The 21848-nt window shown below is 41.5% G+C and overlaps 2 protein-coding genes across 2 annotated transcripts in view; one reads left to right on the top strand and one right to left on the bottom strand.

Moving 5' to 3' along the window:
* Positions 1 to 549: 549 nt before the first annotated feature.
* Positions 550 to 21214, bottom strand: GNS (glucosamine (N-acetyl)-6-sulfatase). The gene is made up of 14 exons (XM_084304687.1): positions 20972 to 21214; positions 20706 to 20765; positions 19855 to 20061; positions 18259 to 18324; positions 17708 to 17806; positions 15221 to 15388; positions 11569 to 11651; positions 10080 to 10198; positions 9453 to 9556; positions 8963 to 9064; positions 7634 to 7741; positions 6855 to 6965; positions 4978 to 5138; positions 550 to 4170 (listed from the first exon to the last, which is right to left on the bottom strand). Exons 1-14 carry the CDS (start codon positions 21125 to 21127, stop codon positions 4095 to 4097), a joined length of 1620 nt encoding a protein of 539 aa, XP_084160813.1. The 5' UTR covers positions 21128 to 21214; the 3' UTR covers positions 550 to 4094.
* Positions 21215 to 21322: 108 nt separating this feature from the next.
* Positions 21323 to 21848, top strand: part of TBC1D30 (TBC1 domain family member 30) — a gene marked incomplete at its 5' end in the record, with an annotated part of 48899 nt that continues 48373 nt past the window's right edge. The window contains one exon of the mRNA XM_084306174.1: positions 21323 to 21605. Coding sequence (XP_084162300.1) covers positions 21323 to 21605 — 283 coding nt within the window. The remainder of the gene's footprint in view (positions 21606 to 21848) is intronic.

The raw sequence follows: 21848 nt of genomic DNA, 5'->3' as shown, positions 1-21848 counted from the left end.
TGTTTAGTCTAGAAAATTGTTATGTGCATACTTTTAAAGCAGTTGCACAGAATCTTCCAAGGAATCAAATTCTGTAACAGGGATTTTGAGGTGAGGGCAGCACTTCAGCGAAACAGCACTTATTTAACTGTTGCACACAGTTCCCATTACTGGAAAAAGCCTTACACAGGATTGTATTTTTCCTCTTCCCCAGGGGTAGAGTGTACTGCTTTTAGTTACAAATAACAGTTTCTCCATTGTCTGTTGTTGAAGTTTTCCATCTATTCAACTACATCAGTTTCCAAGGAAATATTGGAAAGTACAGCCTGCATTTAAATGAAGTCACTCAGCTCAGTGTTCCTGCCTCCTGCAGTAGTCATGTGTGGTCTTGCGAGACTCTACATAAAGATCAACTGTGACTCTGTGGAACGTCACTGATAGACTTCTTTTTTTGAAATGTAATAGGGCAGTAAGCACAGAACTAGCTTATCAGATGAGAAATCCATCTTTAGAAAAGTGGCACAGCTTGATCCTTTGGAAAGCTTTAATTGAAGTTCAGTAACAAAGATAAGAAGTTTGATAGGCAGTTTATTTTTTCTTTTCCCAAAAGTGCAGCAGTGAACAGGGTCCTCTGGAAGGGCACTTTCTAAACAAATGTTCAAACAGCAGAAACTAAGTATGCTCACAACATGCTACAGCAAAGTATGCTCACATACAGAGGAAAGGAATACAAATAAGATTCACTTTAATTGAATCATAACAAAACTGACAGTTGTTTCATTATGAGGAAATGTATAATCAGTCTCAAACTTAAGTTGATTGCTTGAAGAGGTATTGCACCTGTGCTGTGTGTTTTCATGCATGTCCACAGTACAGCTTTGTTCCCCAAACAGAAGTCCAATTTATCAAACTTATGCTGGGTAAACACGTACTAGCTGTACTGATTTATGCTGAAGTGATGATACAGAATGCTTTTTGTTTCAGGGTAATGTCAAAGTTATTAACTGTATTTCTCCCTGCATTGTATCTGCTTTACCACATCAGATCATTAAAGTTCACAGCTCTGCTTTTGATAATAATGACAAAAAAAATAAATCACATTTTACCTAAACAGATCTCTGCTCTGATAAGGCCCCTTCATTTAACAAAATGCCTTCAGTAACAAGGTACAGACACAGCTACGATCAAATAGCATATGAAATTGAATGTCCAGGAAGACCATTTAGCTTTAAATCCATTTGGCTGGCAATTAGATCTGGTTGCAAGTTAAAGTTTCTTCCTAATATTTTTTTTTTTTTATTGCCACGGATAAGAATTAATACTGTTCATTTAGGGCTGTTAAAATACTCAGAATTAATAATTCCTGGAAATAAACACCAGACAAGTCACAACAAACTCCTCCAAAAGTAATGGAAGTCAGGCAGATGTTGTGTCCTGTTCTTCCTTCAATTCATTGTATGTTCTTAAGCCTCTATCAAAAGTGAGAGTGAAGTTATTTTCCTGAATTGCTAATTCTCTTCTTTTTGGTTAAGAAAGGAATAATTTCATTCTAAAAGTGAGTTTAGTATGGCATTATTACCTACGACAGATTTCAGATATTTCAGATATAGCGTGGTTTTCTGAATGCAGAAGGTAAGTTTTTGAGCCTGGTTACAACGTTGTACCCAAATTAGCACTTGTACTACCTGCATAAACCTGTAAATAATTTGTGTCATCACCCACACTGATGAGTGTATAGCAATTCTACTGTCAACTTTCATGTCATTTGATAACCAAAAAAGTAAACCTTCAAAAGGAAAAATTTGCTTACTATGGCTTTAGATCACTTTAAGAGAAATGAGTGCGTGTTATGTATTTGTACACATAACAGAGATGTTTTTCTATTCAGAAGCATCATAAAGCACATTATTTGCACTGCAACTTAACAGAAGTATAAACTTTACATATGATCTCCTAGATTTGATAGAGCTATTGAGGGTTTCACATAAATGGTGTATTTTGTACCAGCTTCCACACAGCTACCAATATACAGTTTAAACAAAGACCAAGTCTAACTTGCTAGAATTATGTGAGCAAAACACTATGTAAATGAACTTTAGGTTTAGCTCAGGATACAAGAAAATACTTGAGCATGAAAAACTTTGGTTTTGGTTTTAAAGACAAAACAAGAGACTGAAGCAAACCGAAGGGCAATACTAAGGCTTGAGAAACAAGGAGAGGAGGATAAAGCTATGATTGTAATGGAGGAAAAAAACATCCTGAGTATCCAAAAGCATGCAAATAGTTTGAGAGGATCCAAAAATCTCAGCATTGATACAGATGCTTCAGCTGAGAAATTACCTTTGCAGCAATTTTTCTCCAAGTATTTGGTCATGCTGAAGATCTGAAACAATGAGTTAAATTGGAAATAAAAGCTCTAGATAGAGCTTTTAAAAGCTCAAATAAAACCTTAGCATCACAGAAGTTTGCAACTAAGCTATACGAATGGCAAATTCTGTGCTTCAGAATCAAAAGCAAGGAAAGCTCATAGGATTTTACTGTAGCATTGTTTTTGTCCAGTGTGTGGTCTGTATCAGGTTATGCATCTCCACAGTTGTCATACCAGTATCATCATACTTGGTTGCCTGATCACTTTTCCCCTGTGGTAAAAGGTTGTGTGTGACAGAAACTGAAAACACCATGCTCTCTCTTTAGAAGACCTAAAATAGCTGGCTAAAAGCTAGAGTTGCACCACAGTTTGTTTGACAAGGGAAAGACCATCTTGCCTGATAATACAGTTGATTTGCACACAAGCAACATGAACTCTGAACTTGTGTTTCAAAATATACACTGTTTCTAGATTTTTTTTTTTTCCTAATGAATCTATACAAAAGTTCTATATTAGCTCAAGTTCAGGTGTTTTTCAAGATTCAGAAAGATACTCAAGTTTGGGTACAAGTGACAGCTGCATTTCAGATGAGCCTAATCAGAAGGTTGAAAAGTCAACACCACCCTTCCAAAGGGAAACCAAATGATAACACACTACAGTTAGATGTCTGCTGTACACTCCTTTGATGTGAAGGCCACTTACTGCAGATTGTGTAATGTCTCAACCAAAAAGCAGCTCTCTCTACAAAGAACTGAAACTGCCTAAAATAGCCCCCTTACCTTAACTTCTAGTGAACAGTGATTTTAGTTTTCTCTCAAAATAATTTACCTTCAAGAATCTAATGACTTGTTAGACAATTCAAGACATCTGGAGGTTAGAGACAGATCAACTCTGCTGTGGTGCCCTGTTCTGTGTGTTAGTATTACTTCTTTCCATGTACTGAAATAGATTTAACAGCTCAAAACACAGGCACGCTTACTTGAATACTTGTTAGTCTGTTCTGATTAACACACTAGGAAGCCTATATTAAACCCTAAGTTTTTTCAGTAGTACATCTTAACCCAATCCAGCATTTCAAGCTAGGAGGCTGAAATTACATTCTTGTTTGCAAGCTACCAAAGCAGATCTACAAAATTCATTGGTCTCATTTAAAGTGGTCTTACTGAAAGAGGGTATTTTGCATACTGATTTTAGTCTGCAAGAGACACTTGCTAGTCAAATCCTACAGTTTTGACTAATGCCTTCCCTATGCTATTTTGGGCTAGGTTGCTATTGTCATTAACAGCTTTGAGCTCAACACAGGAAACCTATCATTAAACATAGCCTTCAGGAAAGTGTGTGACACTGAATATAGGTGAGCATTACAGTGCAATAGCTCCTGCCTATCTAACCCAATTCAAATATGCATTTATTGACTTTTAGAACAAAACAAACTGTTCAGATTCATAGGCCATAGATTCATCTCTGTGCCTGTGATATGAAAAGGTACTTAAAAGACAAAGGTGGTAATCAAATATCTGAGCAAGACAGGTTAGCTGTGTCTAACGATTTAGAGTTACAGTTCAGCTGTAAAATATACATATTGCACAAGGCAACCAGCTAAAGACGAGGGTTTTTCTTCCAAACAGGGTTTGAAGAGCCCATCAGAAGTCTTCCAGCTGCGATCAGTGAGTTTCAGAGACAGACCTGCTGCAATCACTGGAGAAACTGGTCAGCGGGAGCTGATTGCAAGAGGCTCTTAAATGCTTCATAAGGACTGTGCAGAAAACCTCCGAGCCCGAACACCGTGATTGCTGAACATCAGCCGTGGGTCGAACCTGTACCTGTAGAAAGGAACAGCATGAGCTAGTCTACAGTAGCAGTTGTTTCTGGAAATAGCTGATCTCTGAAATAGTTCCAATATAAGGCTACATGAATAGTTCCTTTCCTGATACCTAATAGGTAGAGAGATTGTCTCTACTGTGTGCTGAATTATAACAATGTGCAGTTAAGGAGTTGATAATCTCTAGAGAAATAAATATGAGCTACAAGCTACCAACAGCATGCTGGTATGTATAACATTAAGCATTCACGAGATGTATTTGCTGCCTCAAATTACAGATCTGTGTGGCACAACTGCAAGAAAATTTTAAATAGTGCTTAGAAAAGCTTCAGTCCAAATGAGTACTGACTGAATTTTGACATAAGCAGCAAGAATTACTTACCACAGCTGTCTAATAGATACAGCTTAGGTCCTGCAATGAAGTATTTTTTGCTAACAGCACCTCCAGGAATAATCAAAGCAAGTATTTGGAAAATTCCTGCCTATGGAAATACGCAGAGCTTTTCACTGCTTGCAGACAAGTCTGAAGTCACTTGTGTTTGACTACCCAGAATAGCTGTAAGCTTACAGCTATGCTAAGTCAGTGGCTGACAAGATTAGAATAGTAGAATTAATACCATAAAGTTGTATTTTAATTTAACCTACAAAGTGTAAGTTAAGCATTTAAAAAATGTAAGCACTGAGAAGCCATTTCTATTAAATAAAAGCACGTATGTTGGTGATATTCTTTCTTATAAGTACCTTCTATGAAGAATTTCACACACACACATTGTTATACTTAAAAGTATTAAGAGTGGACACTGTTTACCCAGGATCAAAGACTCCAGGTGTACGGCAAGTTGCTCCTGAACAGGACTGCAGCATCATTAATCGATAGTTCATCTTCTCTAGAATTTCTTGATCAATTGTTTTAGCAATGTTGTTGATCTGGTGCGGATCTGCAGTCAAGTTGTATACTTCCACAAACACCTGTTGAAGACAAGAAAGTTCCCATATTGTATTAAGTCATGTACACGTACACACTAGTTAACAATCACATCATATTGCTGTAATGAAGCGTTCTTCCCGGATAATCTCAAATAGTATTTTCAGTTATATCACAGCTTCCCCATACATAAGCTATCTGTAGCCTGGTGGCTAAATAGCCAAAGACAGGACAGTCTGTATGTGAAGATAAAGTTTTGTTATAGTGCAATATTACTGAAAAAGTATTTTTAGATGGGTGCAAATCCATCTGCTACAATATAGATCTTCTTAACACCTAAAGGACCCTGTCTTAAGCCTGCAACTTCAGAGGCAAAGGCCATGGAGAAGGTGGCTGTTTTTTCATTAATGGATCTCAGAACACAATTTGACAACAATCATATCACCACCATACTTCATGTACTTCCAGCTGTCAGAACTCAGACACATCTTAACTACATGTACAAAAGATGCTGAATACAGATATGCTATAACCTTAATAAAGTTTTTGTTGTGTATACGTACTTTGAGAACTTGATTTGCCTAGACAATTTTGGGGTATATTTGTTTCTTGGTACATTAAATCTCTAAACTAGTCTGTGGGACAAACAGTAGTCAAACATAACAAAAAACTCAGCTGAGGTTTTGTCTGTGCTGCAGTAGGAGTTGTGATTGCAGATGATAACGATTAACACTGACTCCGTTGTGTCTAACTTAGATAAAGATGCATCAGGACAGACTCTGGCTGCAAGTGTTCTTATAAAGTTCACTGCAAGGTCTGAAACACTGCATCTCTGCATCTTTCCAGTATTGTTAGCCTTAATTTAGCTGACCCAGGTAAGCTGAGTGACCCAGAAATTCAGCCACCAATCAAGTGCAGTATCTGCTATCTCTATTTCCTATACAGTCTTTTTTGCTGTCTGCCTGCAAAAAAAACACCTTGTGGGACTGGCTGCCCTGCTTTAAGTTGTTTACTGCAGATTACCACAGGTTTGTGTGTGGCAGCATGGTAATTGAGAATACCTGTTTTAGTGCACATCTGCTGCCAGTGCAGCTTATTGAATTTGTGACCCTAACACTTGCCTCAAACTCAGCGTGCTCTCTATAACAACTGTTTGCAAATGGGCATCAGGAACAATCAGCCCTGAGACTCACCAGCTTTTGCGTATACAGCTGGTGCTCTGCAAGTGAGGTGTGAGCAGTTTCTGAGCAGACAACTACATCCCATACAACCAAACAACTTAAGCTAACAGCAGAGACTTTTCTCAGAGCTGTAACAGACTTTTGGCTGTAAGAGGCAAATGAGTGAGCAACAGAAGAGGTGATTAGAGTGAGGCTTCTGTTCAAGGAAAAGAGTTGCAGTTAAACATAAGAACAGTAGAGTATAATGCAACAGAAAAAGCAGTACAGAGCAATCTGTCACATGGAATTAGGGCAAAAATGGGAACTGAATCCAGCCTCAAAACAGCTCCCCCATAGGCTGTTAAGGAAGCAGGAAGCAAAAGTGATAGTTAAGCTATTCCCATGCTGCCCTCCCACCTGCCTCCCCATCTCACCACAAAGTTTTGGTCAAACATTCTCAGCAGTTAAATACTTCACTGCTTGTCCTGCAAGCAGCGCTAATAGGCTTTTCAGATTACTTGATGCAAATGTTGAGAGCTGACAGGACTGTGGGCAATCACTCGCACAGCTGAGAACAGCAAAGGTCTGTTAGAGACTCACCTCCCGGTCATCAAACTCGCAGTACTGCAGATCCCAGGAAGTTGACATCGTCCTTACACAAGCATACGTGTTGTTATAGGAGTCCTCACAGACGCAGTCTGGGAAGCAGTGCTGTGAAGTAAGCAGTTCACAAATACTTGAGATCAGGGAAAAATAAAGATGAACTAGCAATCCTCTCCCTAGTCTATACCAGCTCAAGCCAAATGCAGTTAATTAATGAACACCTGGATCTCAGCCTAACACACACAGGTGTCTGCTGGGATGTTAAGCAAAGGCCAGCTCTTTTAGAGAAATGTTAATGACATCACTGTGATTAATCACATGCATTTTGCCTGGGAAGCTTGTGTATGCACACTAGCACAAAACACTACTAAATACACCACAAAAGGGATGTTTTCCTTAAAGGACACTGATTCAGAAAGCAGGTAGTGACTTAAAAAGTACAATCTTGTAGCTGTGTGACAAGGCCACTGAAACTTTAGAAGGAAAATGTCGCTGCCAGCCATTTTGTCCAGTCCACTCTTTTCTGGATATTTCTTCTGCCCACATGCCCCATAGATTCCCACTAAAAGGGCAACTGTTCTGTTTGGTCATGTGCACATCACTTCTGCATGGCTGAATGTCTCCCTGGTTCTTAAATGCTGCTCAGCACTTACAGAGCTAACCCCTACTTACCATGACACTGGAAGCTTGCTTTTAGAACCAGGTTAGCTCACAGAACAATCAGAGCTTTAAGTCAGCTGCTGTTTGCTATTAACAACAAATCTTGTCCTACTCACTGTGACACCAGGTCCTAGGCCGGGACAGGTAGGATCACTGCCGTTATACCCTTCTCCTTGGTACTCCACCAGGAAGTCTGATCTCCAGGTCACATTTTTGTCTCCTCTCTAGGAGAAGAGGTTAACATGACTTAATATTCACTGAACTGTGAAAGAGAAGAAATGCTCCATGCCTGGGAAAATAAAAATCTATTCACTGCTTAAAAGGCAGTTGAGACATGGTCCCTAGTTTGAGTCAGTCTTAAAATAATACTCGGTCTTAGGTTAAAATGCCTTGGGTAGCTAGAAGACAAGGATCCAATCAAAGAACCCTAAATCTTTATAAAGAGGGGTACTAAAAGTACCATCTTCAAGTTATAAGGAATCAATCATGCAGCAATACAAAACACAAGCCGCACGGCTAGAAACTACTGTATTACAGACAAGCTCCCTGTAACAAGGCTGTTTCTCTTTCTCTTTGATTTGTATCAGATGACCACAACAGATGGAAAAAGATAGCCTTAGCATAAAAGATAAACAGCTTTAAGAAGCAACTAAGTTTTAAGCTGCTCTATTTGTAGACGCATTTTAAAAGACGGAGTGGGGGAAAGAATTGCAAGGTTGATGTACAGCACCATCATATGCAGTGAAACAATGAGTTTCACATTTTTGCTTGTCAGAGTTTAAACTAGATACCTTTTATCTGCTTCCACCCGATGAACAGCTTAAGGTTGGGATACAAGGTTTTAATAGCAAAGCACTGTTTTAAATCTAGATGATCTCCCACATTTCCAAGTAAGCCATCTTCAATTTATAGACTAAATTTAATTAAAACTAAAAGGATCAACTACAAGCAGCTTTATTTAAGTAGGCTTCTGCTCACTTAGTGGAAAGGTCAGGTTTACTTTATGAAACCACCTGCATTTTTGCAGAGTTTTCGGGGGACCCACTACTTTCACTGAAAACCGAGGCAAACCAAAGATGACAGTAAAAACAGGCTGCTTTTCTCTTACATCTATATTGAGAAATCCTAAGGAAAAGGATGGTGCAAACTGGAATTAACATACAGCCTTCATAATAGGAGTTCTTTTATGTGCAGCAGGATTAGCCAAAGGATGACAAGTTTTGGTTACAAAACAACCACAAAGCCGTACTGTTTATCAAAATGTACCTGCACTTAAACAGCATACCAACACCCCCTCTCCCTCCCTGCAAGCTGTGAACAATCTGTAAAAGTAAACAAGGGAAGAATATGAACTACAAGTCCACCCAGCCCGCTGAAGGGAACGGCATGCACTCTGAATAACCCCTACAAGAATTACTGGTTACGATCCCTGTCCATCTACTTACCAACAGTGGCAACAGTGACATCCCATCCATCTGGGTCTTATTCAAGTCGTAGCCTGCAATATCCAGAATAGTGGGACCCAAATCAATATTTGCAACAAGCATCTGCAGGGTGAGGAAAACTGTTAGTTCAGAAGAACAGAACCTTAACAGATAAAATAATGAGACTTCTATATTTTAGTGTTTAGGTGCATCTAAAATCACAAGTACTTCATTTCATCTTCATTGTCTAATAGAACCTGTAACGTTCACAAGCAATGCTAGGATCTTCAGAAAGTGATCTCCACACCTAATTTATTTCTACAGCCTGCAATTACTTAATTTTACTGATTCAAGCAAGGTCATATAGCTTTTTTTTTTTTTTTTTTTTAATTAAAATGAGGTCTTTGCATTTTCTACCACCACACGTAGGCAGTAATTTCTAAATGATATAAAGTGGGTAACTGTGAAACAACAGAAGCAGAGCAGTATCGTGTCTTCACTTCTTACCTACCTTGTTTGTCTGGTTTGGTTTTATCCCTGGTCCTCGAACTAGCAGTGGAACTTTGATATCAAACTCATACAGCTGCCGTTTGTCTATTGGCAAAGAAAACTGGCCTACACATTAGAAAAGAGAAAGTTAAATGGGTTCTTGTTTCATATTTATAAAGTCTTGTATTACTCAGTTTCCAGCAACCAATTTTAACAAGTCAGGAGAGGTTCATAACACTACCTACATCGACAAAGTAGAGCATATTTTGAAGCTGTCAGTTCCTGTAAGACATATCTCAAGGATTAACAGCTTAGATACCACATATTCAGCTGTGCAACTTGATGTAGAGATAGGTTTTTGAGAAAGATATTTATTGGTCAACTCCACAGAGATCCTTCCTCCATTTCTATCTAATTTTAGTGGTAAACAGTAATGCTGAAAACCAACAAAGCAAACACTCAAACCACGAAATATCCCCAAACACTCCACACTGCAACTACAGAATGTTTTGCAATTCAGGTCAGTACTTCTCATGTCTACAGTTTTCCACAGCTGCTGTTCCCATTTCCTGGAGTGGCCACAAGAGTGACATGTTATTTGTGATTTCTGGATCTTCTACAAATGCTCAGTAAGCAGCGAACACCTTACCAGTATGGAAGCCATTGTCTGATGTGTAGAAGATGTACGTGTTATCCAGTTCTCCATGGAATTCCAATTTCTTCACTAGTTTCTCTACCAGGTCATCTACTGACAACAGAGTTTGCCACCTATACAGAAACAAAGCAATTGATGTGAAAATGAAAAATACAGAATAATTCTGATTAGTAGGGCATTCATGTTGCTCTAAATTAGTAGCATATGCACTGTAAGCAGATTATTTTATTTGCAAATTCTGAAAACAAGTTTCACAGATTACTATTCTGTACTTCTTGAGGCTGTGACTTAAGATAGAAACAGACTGTTTGCCTTCAGTTCTTGTTGATTTTATTCTGCAGTGTCTGAGAAAGACGTCAAAATGATGATTACTTCTTATCTTATCTAGAGACAGCCAGGACCAACTTTGAAGCAACACAGTAACAGAGTCAGAGTTATCTCCTACAAGGTCATTTGTTATTAGTTCTTTATATCTAATTTTTAATACCAAAATGCAAGTCTTTCAGAACTTAATTTTCTCTAAGGGATCCTTTCTGCCTGGAAAGCACATCAGTTATTTTGTATTATGCAGTATCAGGGTCCGTTCTTCCAGGATATCGAAAAGCCTTGAACAGTCACAGGTTATTCTTCCCTTCGTCATGGGGTCTGTCATTGAGAATGCTTCCAGTAGGTCAACAATAAGACTTCACAGACTAGCATTATGCTGAATTAACTGGAGTTATTTAATTCTTAGATTGTTGTCTCCAGGCTTAATTTAAGATTCCTGCATAATTTTGCCTTCACATTTTATAAAGCAAGAGCTAAAAAAAAAAAAAAAAAAAAAAAAGCCTGGTCTTCCACCTCCAAAGCAACAAGCTAATGCCTTTATAACTGCTCAAAATGAAGTTTAATATTTAAAGTTAAGCTAACATTTCTTTCAGAAACCTACAATGTAAACAAATATACCTTTCTTTATGGTAAAGGAACAAGTTTTATCTTCACATTCCCTCCCCACTTTCCCTAGCCCCTTATAAAAAGGGAATCAAGCACTTGCCTTAGATAGTCAGTTACTACAGATATTCTTATCTGAAAAGATGGGACTAAGAAACAGACAAAGCCAACGTTAGTGAGATTAGATGGCTGATAAATTGATATTTCATGTGCATCATGGGAGAATCTGAAATTCAAATGCTTTCAAAGTAAAGAATGTCTTTTTTTATTATTTTTTTGAAAACGTATTGTGAACTGAAAGAAAAGCAGTGAAGACACCAAGCATGACATCTTTCTACAATTTAGGAGAAAAATGTTTCCAAAGTCAACTGAGTTTACTTTTTGTGAAGAAAATTGTAAAGTCAGGTGTGTTGAGACAAGTGAAAGAACTATTACTGGTAACTCAACATCTATAGTCAGACTGACTACAACCCTTTAAATAAATAAAAAAATGAAATCAAGAAGACAAGTTTTGAGCAGAAAATTTTAAGCAACAACAACAAAGAAATCTTACCTCTTTCTGTAAGCATCATCAAGGAACTGTATTGAAGAGTTAGTCATTGGGGTCTTTGCTTGTCGAATTAACCAGTGCTTGTTCTAAAGAAAGACAGATCAGGGTAGAAGAGAAGAACAAGAAAAGGTTTGTGTCAGCTTTTAAACCTTTGTTAGGCTGATTACAAAATAAATCTTATTTAGGGTAAAACATCTGCACGATTCCTGTGAAATGGCTAGGTAATACTATCAAAATGACCTGACTCCAGATTTCCCTCTTGGTTTATGTAAGACCTAAGTTGCAAGACAGAACATGTTACAGCTCCATTGTACTTGGTCCTTGGACAAAAAAAAAGTAGCTGTGAATATTTGCAAAGCAGTCCAGGAAAGAATTCATGCAAATTTCTAGGGAAGGCTCTCCCAAACAAAGTTTCAATAGCTACCAAAATTCAGGAAGAAGCCTGATAAAGGTCTGATGGGAAAAAACTCTGAAGGATTGTGCAGAATTATAAAATTGGACATGGTTGTCAAAGCAAGGTTCTTTTGGGACTGATACTTGGGAGCATCCTAGCATAAGTTGAGAAGTGGGGAGAAATGTCTGGAATTAGGACTACCTAGTTTATGGACAGGTGATAGAAAGATCGGCCACTATCAGATTCTCAGTAGCCTTATGAACTCAGGGCTGGAGACTATTGAGGGAAAAAACATCTCAGATTTAGTTGTTTTTTTTTTTTTTTTAATTCCAGAAAGAGTGTTTCTTTTGCTGAAATGTTATTATTTTTCTAGATTTTTTCATCCCCAAGTTTCAGAAACAGCCCTTTCCCTTCTCCCCTTATCCCCCCTCTTCCCCAAGTAACAGAGATGATCAAACTCTTCATAAGAAAAGTTACAGCTGCACATCCTGAAGCACCAGTCTGAACTGGGTCAGGCGCTGTATAAATACCTGGGAAGGGCTGTTGTGAACAAGCTGAAGGGTAGCATTAGTGGGGAGCAGAATAAAGGAGAAAGTCATGGCAATGCAACTTTACACTTTTTTGTTTACTAAGTCAGACATGATCCACTCCTCATCTCCAGCCTGAGCCTATATTTAGCTGGTCACTCCTCTCCAGAGCCTCTAGTTATGCAATTTCCCTCCTGTCACAAGTGAGTGACTGCAAGGGTTCAGAAGGCTTTAAGGACTCACAACGAAGTGACTCATCTTCTGCAGTTTCCCTGTTCTATGTTCTGCAGACTGAAGAAAAGATTTTTGGCATGGAGAACTAATATCATGCCCAGTTTATTTTAACTCAGTTGTATCAGGCCTTGCTCGTGGCAGTTGTACAGCAATTCTCTGGACAGATGTTACATCCGTCTCAGCAAGAAAACTGATGGCATCATCAAGACCAAACACCAAGGCCTTATGTGTCAGTCAGGAGTGCAAAAGGAAGGACAGACATCACAACCCCCATCCCCAGCTCAGCACAAGTTCTTCAGGAAATGAAGGATGCAATGTCACCTCTGCAGACACCTTTCTCAGGAGGTGGACTTGGGAAAGGTCCTCCCCAGGACGCAGCCGTGCTTTGTTTCTCTTGCTGTGAAATAGCAAATCCCTCTTTTCTGGAGTATTCTGATATTCCTACCTTCCTCTTAAGTTTCAGAAAGTTCACAGAGCACCTTAACACCTTTGTGGATTTCAACAAACTTCGTACTGATGCACTGCCCTCAAGTTTGTTTCCCTGTTGAGTTTCTTTCACCAGATTATACACGAAGCTGTCCACCTGTCCTGCTGCCTCTCTGTGTCCCATTCTGAAAGAAAGTTTACAAGACCTTGGGACAGAACACCCTATCTTGCCGGCAGAATCTCAACACAGCTGTGCTCCAGCTCGCAGGGAAAACAATCCAGAAGGCAGAGTACACAGCATGCTGGCCAGTGCTGAGAACTCAAATCCTACTTTTTATGCAGAGATTCCACCTACACTGCTCCTTTTAGCACCTCTTGCACACACACTACATAAAGAAGCTAGGCAATGCTGATTCAGGTATCAGGACTGTAAAATGCCAGGCTACACAACGCGAGATTGCCCAGCAAACATTACAACATCAGCGACTTGAGGGTCTGAGCCAAAGTGTACGTTTATTACTACAGCAGGAATTGCACTTGCCCTGGAGAACAGCGAAGCTCAAAAAAGAGCTAGGCTTGAAAATTATGACATTACCACCTGAAGAAATGCACACCGTTAATGATTGTAGCTATTTTATGTCCAGGAAGATAGGCAATGCCAGGCCATTCCTACTGCGAAACCGCTGCACCCACGGATATGAACTACCACACATTAGATCAGTCTGTCATTTCGCTCTGTATTATAAGGCACATGCAGAGCTTTCACTTCACAGAAGGGACCTCCCAAGTTGTATTTTCTGGCTAGGTGCTGACTTCACTGGTCAAGTTATTTCTAGCTCACACCTTTGAAAGCACTCAGTTATGACAGTAATGCAGCCTAAGAAAGTTAAGGATATTTTTTAATGGAAAAAAAGACTTCAAGATTAAGTTCAACCATCAACGAAAAAGACAGGAATTCATCCACTGCCTTCCCCTCTGCCCTCTTCCTCATACCCAGCTGTGTTCCCCATCTCCCCCCGCAGATAAGGGATGGGTGGCTGCAGCCAGTCCCTAACAGCACCTCTCTGCTGCTCCCTCCTGCTTTTCCCTCCTCCACCAGGGGCCTCTCCTCAGGCTGCAGGGGAATCTCTGCTCTGGTGCATGGAGCAGCACCTCCTCCTCCCCTCTTTCTTCAGTGACCTGGCTGCTCACACTGCTGTTTCTCACACTTTGTTTCCTGTTCTACTGCCTGGGAAGTGTTTTCTGCCCTTAATGTGTCTTTTCCGAGTGAAATCTTGACGTAAGTTAAACAGTGAGGTGCAGTAAGGTCTGCATTTGAGACTAATTGGACCAGAAAAATACAAAACCCCACAAATTAAGTATCTCACCAGATTAACTGTTTGTGGCTTACTCTACCAATAAGAGAAAGCAAAAGCAGCAGATTAGTCTAAGCTAGACCATACATGGCTAAGTTTCCCAGCAGTGGAAGGTACTGGCCTGTCACAAACATGTCTGAGTTTGTAACGCTAGGCTGAGCAATTCTGGTTACAAGTTATTTCAACAGACGAAAGCCAAATTCTCCAAGTCCTTTATGACCCTGGGCCCTGCAGCTCACAATTTCACAAAGCCTTCTGGTTGGCCTGATAAGCTTGTCAAGTTGGGGCAGCTTTCTATGAGCTCGAGCAAAGGACCATCCCACCCACGTGAGCAGGCACGCACAGCCTGTTCTCATCCTTCCTCTGTGTTCACACCACCTCTGTGCTCTCCTGAACACGCTGAAGAGCAATGAAAGAACACAAAGTGCTTCAGGACAATCTGGAAACTGAACAAGGAATTAACTTCTTCCCCCACTTACAAATATTAAACCATGGTATTTTTACCACTGACTTTTTTAATTTACAAGGTATCAGTATGCAAAAACCTAAGTCACAACAGACATACCTTGCACATAAAGGGTGATTAAGATAACTAACAACCAGAAATCATTGTATTGGTCTATTCTTTTGCTTAAACTTAACATGCACGTCAGGGTCACTGCCTACTGCTCTCACAAACGAGTGGAATAACCTATGGAGATCCTTTCAAGGTAGCTTACCTTCCCATGAATGTTGAAATTGCTGTTTCTTGGCGCACTGACGTTCTGAAAGCTGTTCTTGTACTGCGGCGCAGCTGTCCAAGGTGAGTGTGGAGCTGGGGTTGAGATCATCATGAAGAAAGGTTCAAAATTAGATTTGTACTCCAAGAAGTCCAATGACATGTTGGCCTGCGAAGAGTTTTGTTGAAGAACATAAGTCCATTCACTCAAAGTAAAAAGCACTCAAAAAACTCCTGATAAAATAAAACCAAGTGCTAAATTCTTCGTCCCACATCTCTGAACAGCATTCTGCTTTAGACATTTACACTATTTAGGCCTGGAAAGCTGAAAAGGATGCAAAGGACAACTCCGTCTTCTCATGCCACTGCACCTATTCCACATCTCAACAAAAGCCACTTGAACCCTCCCATCACTGCATAAAATTGCAACTTTAATATAATTTGAGTCTTTGAGGCTCTCAGAATGCTATCTCGTGCCTGACAGCTCACAGTCTGTCAGATTCAGTTGTCTCAAAGTACCAAAAGTTCTGAAAACGCTGTTTTGCTCCACTGTTTACAGCGTATGCTCACAATGCAGCCAGCTCCTAGTTTCTAAGGGGTGCCCCATCTGTGCTGGTGAAAGCAGAAGCTCTAAGGTAAAAAACAGTGCCAGATCCAACCACTCATGCCAAGTCATTGTACTTTCATTTTCACTTCAGTTATGTCCAACTTCAAGTAGCCAGTTCGAGGAGACTGTGAGTTTCATTTTGGCTTTAATTTCAAGGATTGGCCAGGGGAAGGCTTCAAAGGCATTACATGCTGGTGAGTTCTTCACTATTCAGATCCTGCAATATTTTCTTTTCCTGTCTGATTAGTGTATCCCTCAGATTTCCTTCTCATCCTTTAGAATAAAGGAAACACCAGGAATTGCCTGCTAATACAACCTCCTCTTCCTTCCTCCTAACTTCCACAGCTAAGCAACAGGGACTGGAATTCCAATATATAACTACAGACTTAAGGGAGGATAAGAACCGTGTGAAGGAGGCAAACTCTGAACTAGTCTGAGCTAGTTAGGAGCTTAAACTGCAGTAGACAGATCCAGGTGTTCAGATTCTTAATACTAGACTTCATCACCTGGATGTCCTTAGGACAAGGAGATTGCTCATCCCATCAAGCAACACAGGAACTTTGCATAAGCTATGTGAGCTTTTTCCTGGTGGTCTCTACTGCCACAAACCTGGCAGCAGAGGTATGGTGTGCACCACCCACACAGTGAATTGAACTCACACTAATTTGAAATGATGAGTATGTATTCGATAACTATAGGCAGAAGTTAGAATGCAACACACTGAAAATCATCATATACTGCTGTATCAACAGGCAACCCACCACAACTAAGTTTCTGCAGCAATCTGTTGACTGAAATGCTTATGAGCTACTGAAAGATCGATAAGGCTGGTACAATGCCAGTAACAGAACAGTTAACCCACTTCTGGCTTATCAATTCCAATCTAGCTTTAGCCACTGTAAATCAATTTAATCAGACAGCTGTTACATGCCCTAAGAAACATCAATCATTTCTGTCCCTAGTAAGCAGCTGTCTAGGTTAAAAAACTGGCAATGAACCTCCTTAGAGTCTCGACAGAAGACCACAAACTTACTGCTTCAGGAGACTTTTCAGGGAAGAGTTTTCCTGAGCATGCAGGCTCTCAGGAATGCCGAATAACATACTGCAACAGAACACTAACTTAAGACTCCAGCTTTTGCAGGGAGATGAGGAGGTGGAAGCAACAGAAAAACCCACACAGGATCCAAGGTACTTGCTAATCAGGGCCTCAAGAGAAGTAAGACTAACTCTTACAACTTGCCTTTAAGCATTTTATATCTCCGTTGACTTTCTTAATAACTTCTCTTTGTCTCAGAAGGATAAAAAGGCTAGAGATTTCCCTGGTCAGCAACACATTTTGGTAGATGTTGCCCTCACACTCCATGGTGTATTAATTAGCCTTTGATATGCCTAAGTTACCTATTTTATATTGTTAAGGGTGACAAGACATTGACACACTGTAATAACTACCAAACAGAACAGCACAAAGTTACTTTTACATGCTTAATTTCCTAGTGAAGTTTTGGTGCAATTAATCTGTTACAGAAGTTGAGTACTATAATGAAATACATCCTTCTATGAAGTAATTTAAGACATGGCTTGTATCCACCACGTTCCTCACGTACCACAGCAGTCATTAGCAACCTCACACTGAAGTTACTGGCAGCAAACGGACAGTTGAAACCAATTTCCTTTTCACACCTCATGTGCACAAACGTGTCATTTCTAAATTCACACAATCTTGTGTCAATCTTCTTGTGCTGGTTAATGTCTGTCTATGACAAATACTGCATGATTGTGCTGTTGTTATGAACTAACAAATTGCCATCCCCAGCCCCCAAGCCCCCAGCATGAGACATTATCTGGTCACTTTTGTGACACGTACGTTGTGAGGTTTCTTACCAGCACATCTGTCAGATAATCTACGCTGTAGTTCTCGCCATGCCTCCGTGCTTTGCCATTTACTGAAAGAGTATAGTTGTAGTACTTGGAATTCTTCTCCTGTGAAAAAGAAAAGTTACACACATTTTTATACATAGCAACGTGTACACTGATTGCTCAAAATAATCAAGAACTCGCAACAAGCATTCATCAAATATGTTGCAAAAGCATTTGTCACAAAAACAGATCAAGAATTCTCAAAACTGGTCCCCAACAGCACATATTGCAGTGTTCTCTTACGCTGCTTTGGCTTTACAAGCTGGGGTTTTTCCCCAGGCATCTGAGTAGGAGCAGCCCTTGTGAAAGCCAATGGACTGACATGAAGTAGAGAAAAAAAACGTAGGATTTATGTCATGTTGTTAGATGCTCTGACTGCTATTTCATGACCAGCAAAGTTAGAATATGAATTGGATTTCAAAGCTACCAAAATTAAGTATAATAAGAAGAAGTATATTAAGAATAATTAAAATAAATAAAATAAATAAAAATAAGTATATTAAGAAGTCACATACCAAAGCATACCAAAAACTCCATCCGGGAGGGACATGGCCAACTCCCCCTGCATCCTCTGCTCCATACTGAAAAAAGACAGACCGTGACTCACTTTCCGTTATCACGAATAAAACCTAGAAGTTACGTTTCATATTCATGTGCTTTATTCAACATTAGTCAGAAACCCCAATAAGCCAAATTCAACTTCAGAAGAAATGTATCCACTTGTACGTAAGAGTGTATATACAGCCTGTTAAAGAGATCAGGGTTAAAATAATTAACCTTTTGGGGATTCACCAATAAGTTTTAAAATTTATTCCCTCTTCTACTCTGCACATGGATGTATGCAGAAATGTGTATACAGAACACATGATAAATCATCACATAATAAGATATGACCAAAACACGCAACAAGACAGCCTTGGGTTCTGTGCTAACAGTTCAGAAGAGATTAAAGACAACTTCACATAAACCAACAGCCTCCATCACCCTGCCTGAAGAGCTGGTGTGAACTTAAAGCAGTGCTTGCTGCTGTCATCTTAGTGCCAAATGATCCACAACAACCAGCCCTGAAGCCAGCAAAAAGGAAACCAACGGCTGAACCAGTGCCAAATTCAAAACAGAGGATGCCTCAGAGCAACACAACACATCTTCTCAGTGCTGTCCTCTGCCATCTACATGGCTCCCCTTACTGCAGGGACAGGAGATTCTGCTGAGTCAAGGGATGCTCAGAGGAAGCCATATAAGCCTTCCTTCCCCTAGTCACATCAGTAACTTCAGCAGAGACAGACTTGTGCCTGGCGAAGAATATTCACGTTCCATTATTTTATTATAACACCACCATTTTCCACCAAGAGATGCAAGGAAAATAATGCTGTTAAGAACTCTGCTTAACTGCTGTTAAGTCACCTGGCTCCAAATACAACTCCATCACACAGGAACCACACCTCATCTTAGATTATTAGCAATGAATTTTAAAGCTTACCATAAGCTACTGTGAACCACAGCTTAGCTGAAAATAGGAAAAAATACACAAAGTGCTCGCACACACAAGTAATTTAGTAAAGAGTAAGGAGTAACCTCTGCAGAGAGCTCCATTAATGCCTACTCTCCCAGTGAGTTTACTTCAGTGAACTTTTAATATTTAAAATTTACTGCTAAAAAGAAAGTAGTCCTGATTCGAGGAGATACATCAGGAACAGTGAGATAGACCTATTTTTTCTTCTTTAGGTAACACTGTTCTAACACCCATGGTGCTGGCCTGATGGCATTCTTCATAGATACTACACGCCAGTCATTTATTTCCTACAGTCATAAAATGAATCATCTCTAGCAATTAACACATCTGAACACATTGTAAAAAACCTTTGGATCCTTTCACAATCAACTTTTAAAAACATTCATGGAACTAAGAATCTGATTTTAACTAAGTTCTAGATTTGAACTTTGCATCTTATTTACCCCATGTCAGTAGAGAGAATTGTTTATCCAAGTATCTGTTTTAAATATTCGGGGAATACACCATTCATTACAAATATAAAATACTCATTACAAGTATAAAATCCATGGTTATTTCAGAAACGCAGATGAACAGTAAAAACATAAGCACAAAATACCTCATTCAAATACTTTCCAGCGAAGAATGTTTGATAACCACACATGGATTTGAGCAGGGCTGGGAAGGTATTCGGCTCTTGAATCTTCTGCCATGACTTGCTGCTACAGTTTCCTTCCAGAGTGTTATTGACAACATGATGATTATGAGGGTATTTTCCAGTTAAAATGCTAGCGCGACTGGGACAGCAAAGTGCACTGGGAACGTACTGCAAAAAAAGCAGGATGAAGAGATACAAGATTGGTATAGTAGAATTTTTTTTTCCTTAAAATTTAAGGTTTTGAAACACCAGAGAATAGGTTAACTAAGAGTTCAACGGCTTTATAACTTCACAAGATATTATATTCTCCTTTTCAGGGCGGAAGGATTACACCCCAAATATTTTCACTAGTGAAACGCTGCACGTGAAACCAGCTTTTTGTTTCTCCACCATACGGCCTCCACCCCCACCCCCTGTACCACAAACACTGCTCACCAGTTGGCTCACTACGTTACCTTAGCCGTGAGACGATATATTAGAATACCAGATGTCTGAAGCAGGTTATCAACATGCAAAAAGCTAGAAGTTTTTAAGTTTTTCTTAGGTTATAATAGAAACACTTACTAAGCGGTTTTACTTCACTGGCTAAGGAAGTTTGCCTGAGTGCTTTTAGGAAGTGAAATTTTCCCCTATAAGACTTTGAGTGTGACTTGCTGTGATACATATTTTGAGACTTAAGGAATAGTTAGGCATTAAATTAAAGAAATCGGCTGCACACATAGGGATTTGTAGGAGCTCCCAGGCTCCCAAATTTTGGGTTAAGCACAGCCGGGCGCACCTGGGCGGCCCGCAGAGGCACCGCCAGCACTCACCGCGTTCACGAAGGTGACTCCCATCTGAGCGATGAGCGCGTTGGTCTTCTTCAGGGGGGTCTGCGGGAGAGGTGAGGGCACCGTGAGGCCGCGGCCGGGCTCGCACACCCCGACAGGGCTGAGCCCCGCTCCCACACCCACCCCGCACCCATTCCCCCCACACCTCACACGGGGGACCCCAGCCCGCCGGGGGACGCCACGTTTTGTGCCCCACGGGGTCCAATCCCGCTCCCCTCAGGGTTCATCCCAGGCCGTGCCGGGCTCACCATGCCGCCCAGAAACACGTCCTGGTCGTCGGTGAGGACGAGCACCACGTTGGGCCTCCGCGCCGCCTGCGCCGGGCTCAGCAGCAGCAGCAGCGCGGCCAGCACCAGCCCCGGGGCCGCTGCCGCGGGAGGAGCAGCAGCACCAGGAGGGGCCATGGCGGCGGCAGCGGGACGCGGAGGAGCCGAGGGAGCCGAGGGGAGCGGAGCTGGAGGCGGCCGAGCCCCGGGGAGCACCGCGCGGCCCCGCCCCGGCCCGGCAGATGAGCGGCGGGCAGGGGGCGGGGGGCGCAGGCCGGGCCCGCCCGCCCGCCATGGCCGCGCCCCCCCCCGGAACCCGGAACCCGCCACAAGATGGAGGCGGCGGAGCGCGGCCCGAGGGGGGGGGCGGGCAGCAGCGCCGACAGCCTGCCCGAGGAGGAGGAGGAGGAGGAGGAGGAGGAGGAGGAGGATGAGGAGGATGAAGAAGATGAGGAAGGTCCTCGCAGCGGCCGCTCCAGCCGCACCTCGTCGCTGGTCAGCGGGCTGCTCACCGAGCTCTACAGCGCTGCCGAGGCGGGTGGCGCCCGTGCCGGGGTGCTGAGGGAGCTGCAGCGGCAGCGGCGGCCGAGCCAGGACGGGTGCCTGCGGCTCAAAGGTACGGGGCGGCCGCCACGGCCCTCACGGGGGGCTCCCGGCTGCGGGGCGAGGCGCTGAGGGGCCGGGAGCCGCGCTGGGGGCGGCCGGGGCTCCCCGTGGGACCCGCAGCCCGTCCCTTTCGGTTTGGGGGTGCTACAAGAGGGGCTGCACCGCATGGGGCAGCTGCACTGATCGCAGGGGAGCCGCTCTGCTCAGGTCGGTGCTGTTCTGGCAGGGTTAAGGTTTGGGGTTTTTAGGCTTT

This window comes from Netta rufina (genome assembly GCF_964035555.1).
Source record: "Netta rufina genome assembly, chromosome: 1".
Classification (NCBI taxonomy): Eukaryota; Metazoa; Chordata; class Aves; order Anseriformes; family Anatidae; genus Netta; species Netta rufina.
The sequence above is the reverse complement of the archived record's forward strand: the minus strand, read 5'-3'. Positions and strand labels throughout refer to the sequence as shown.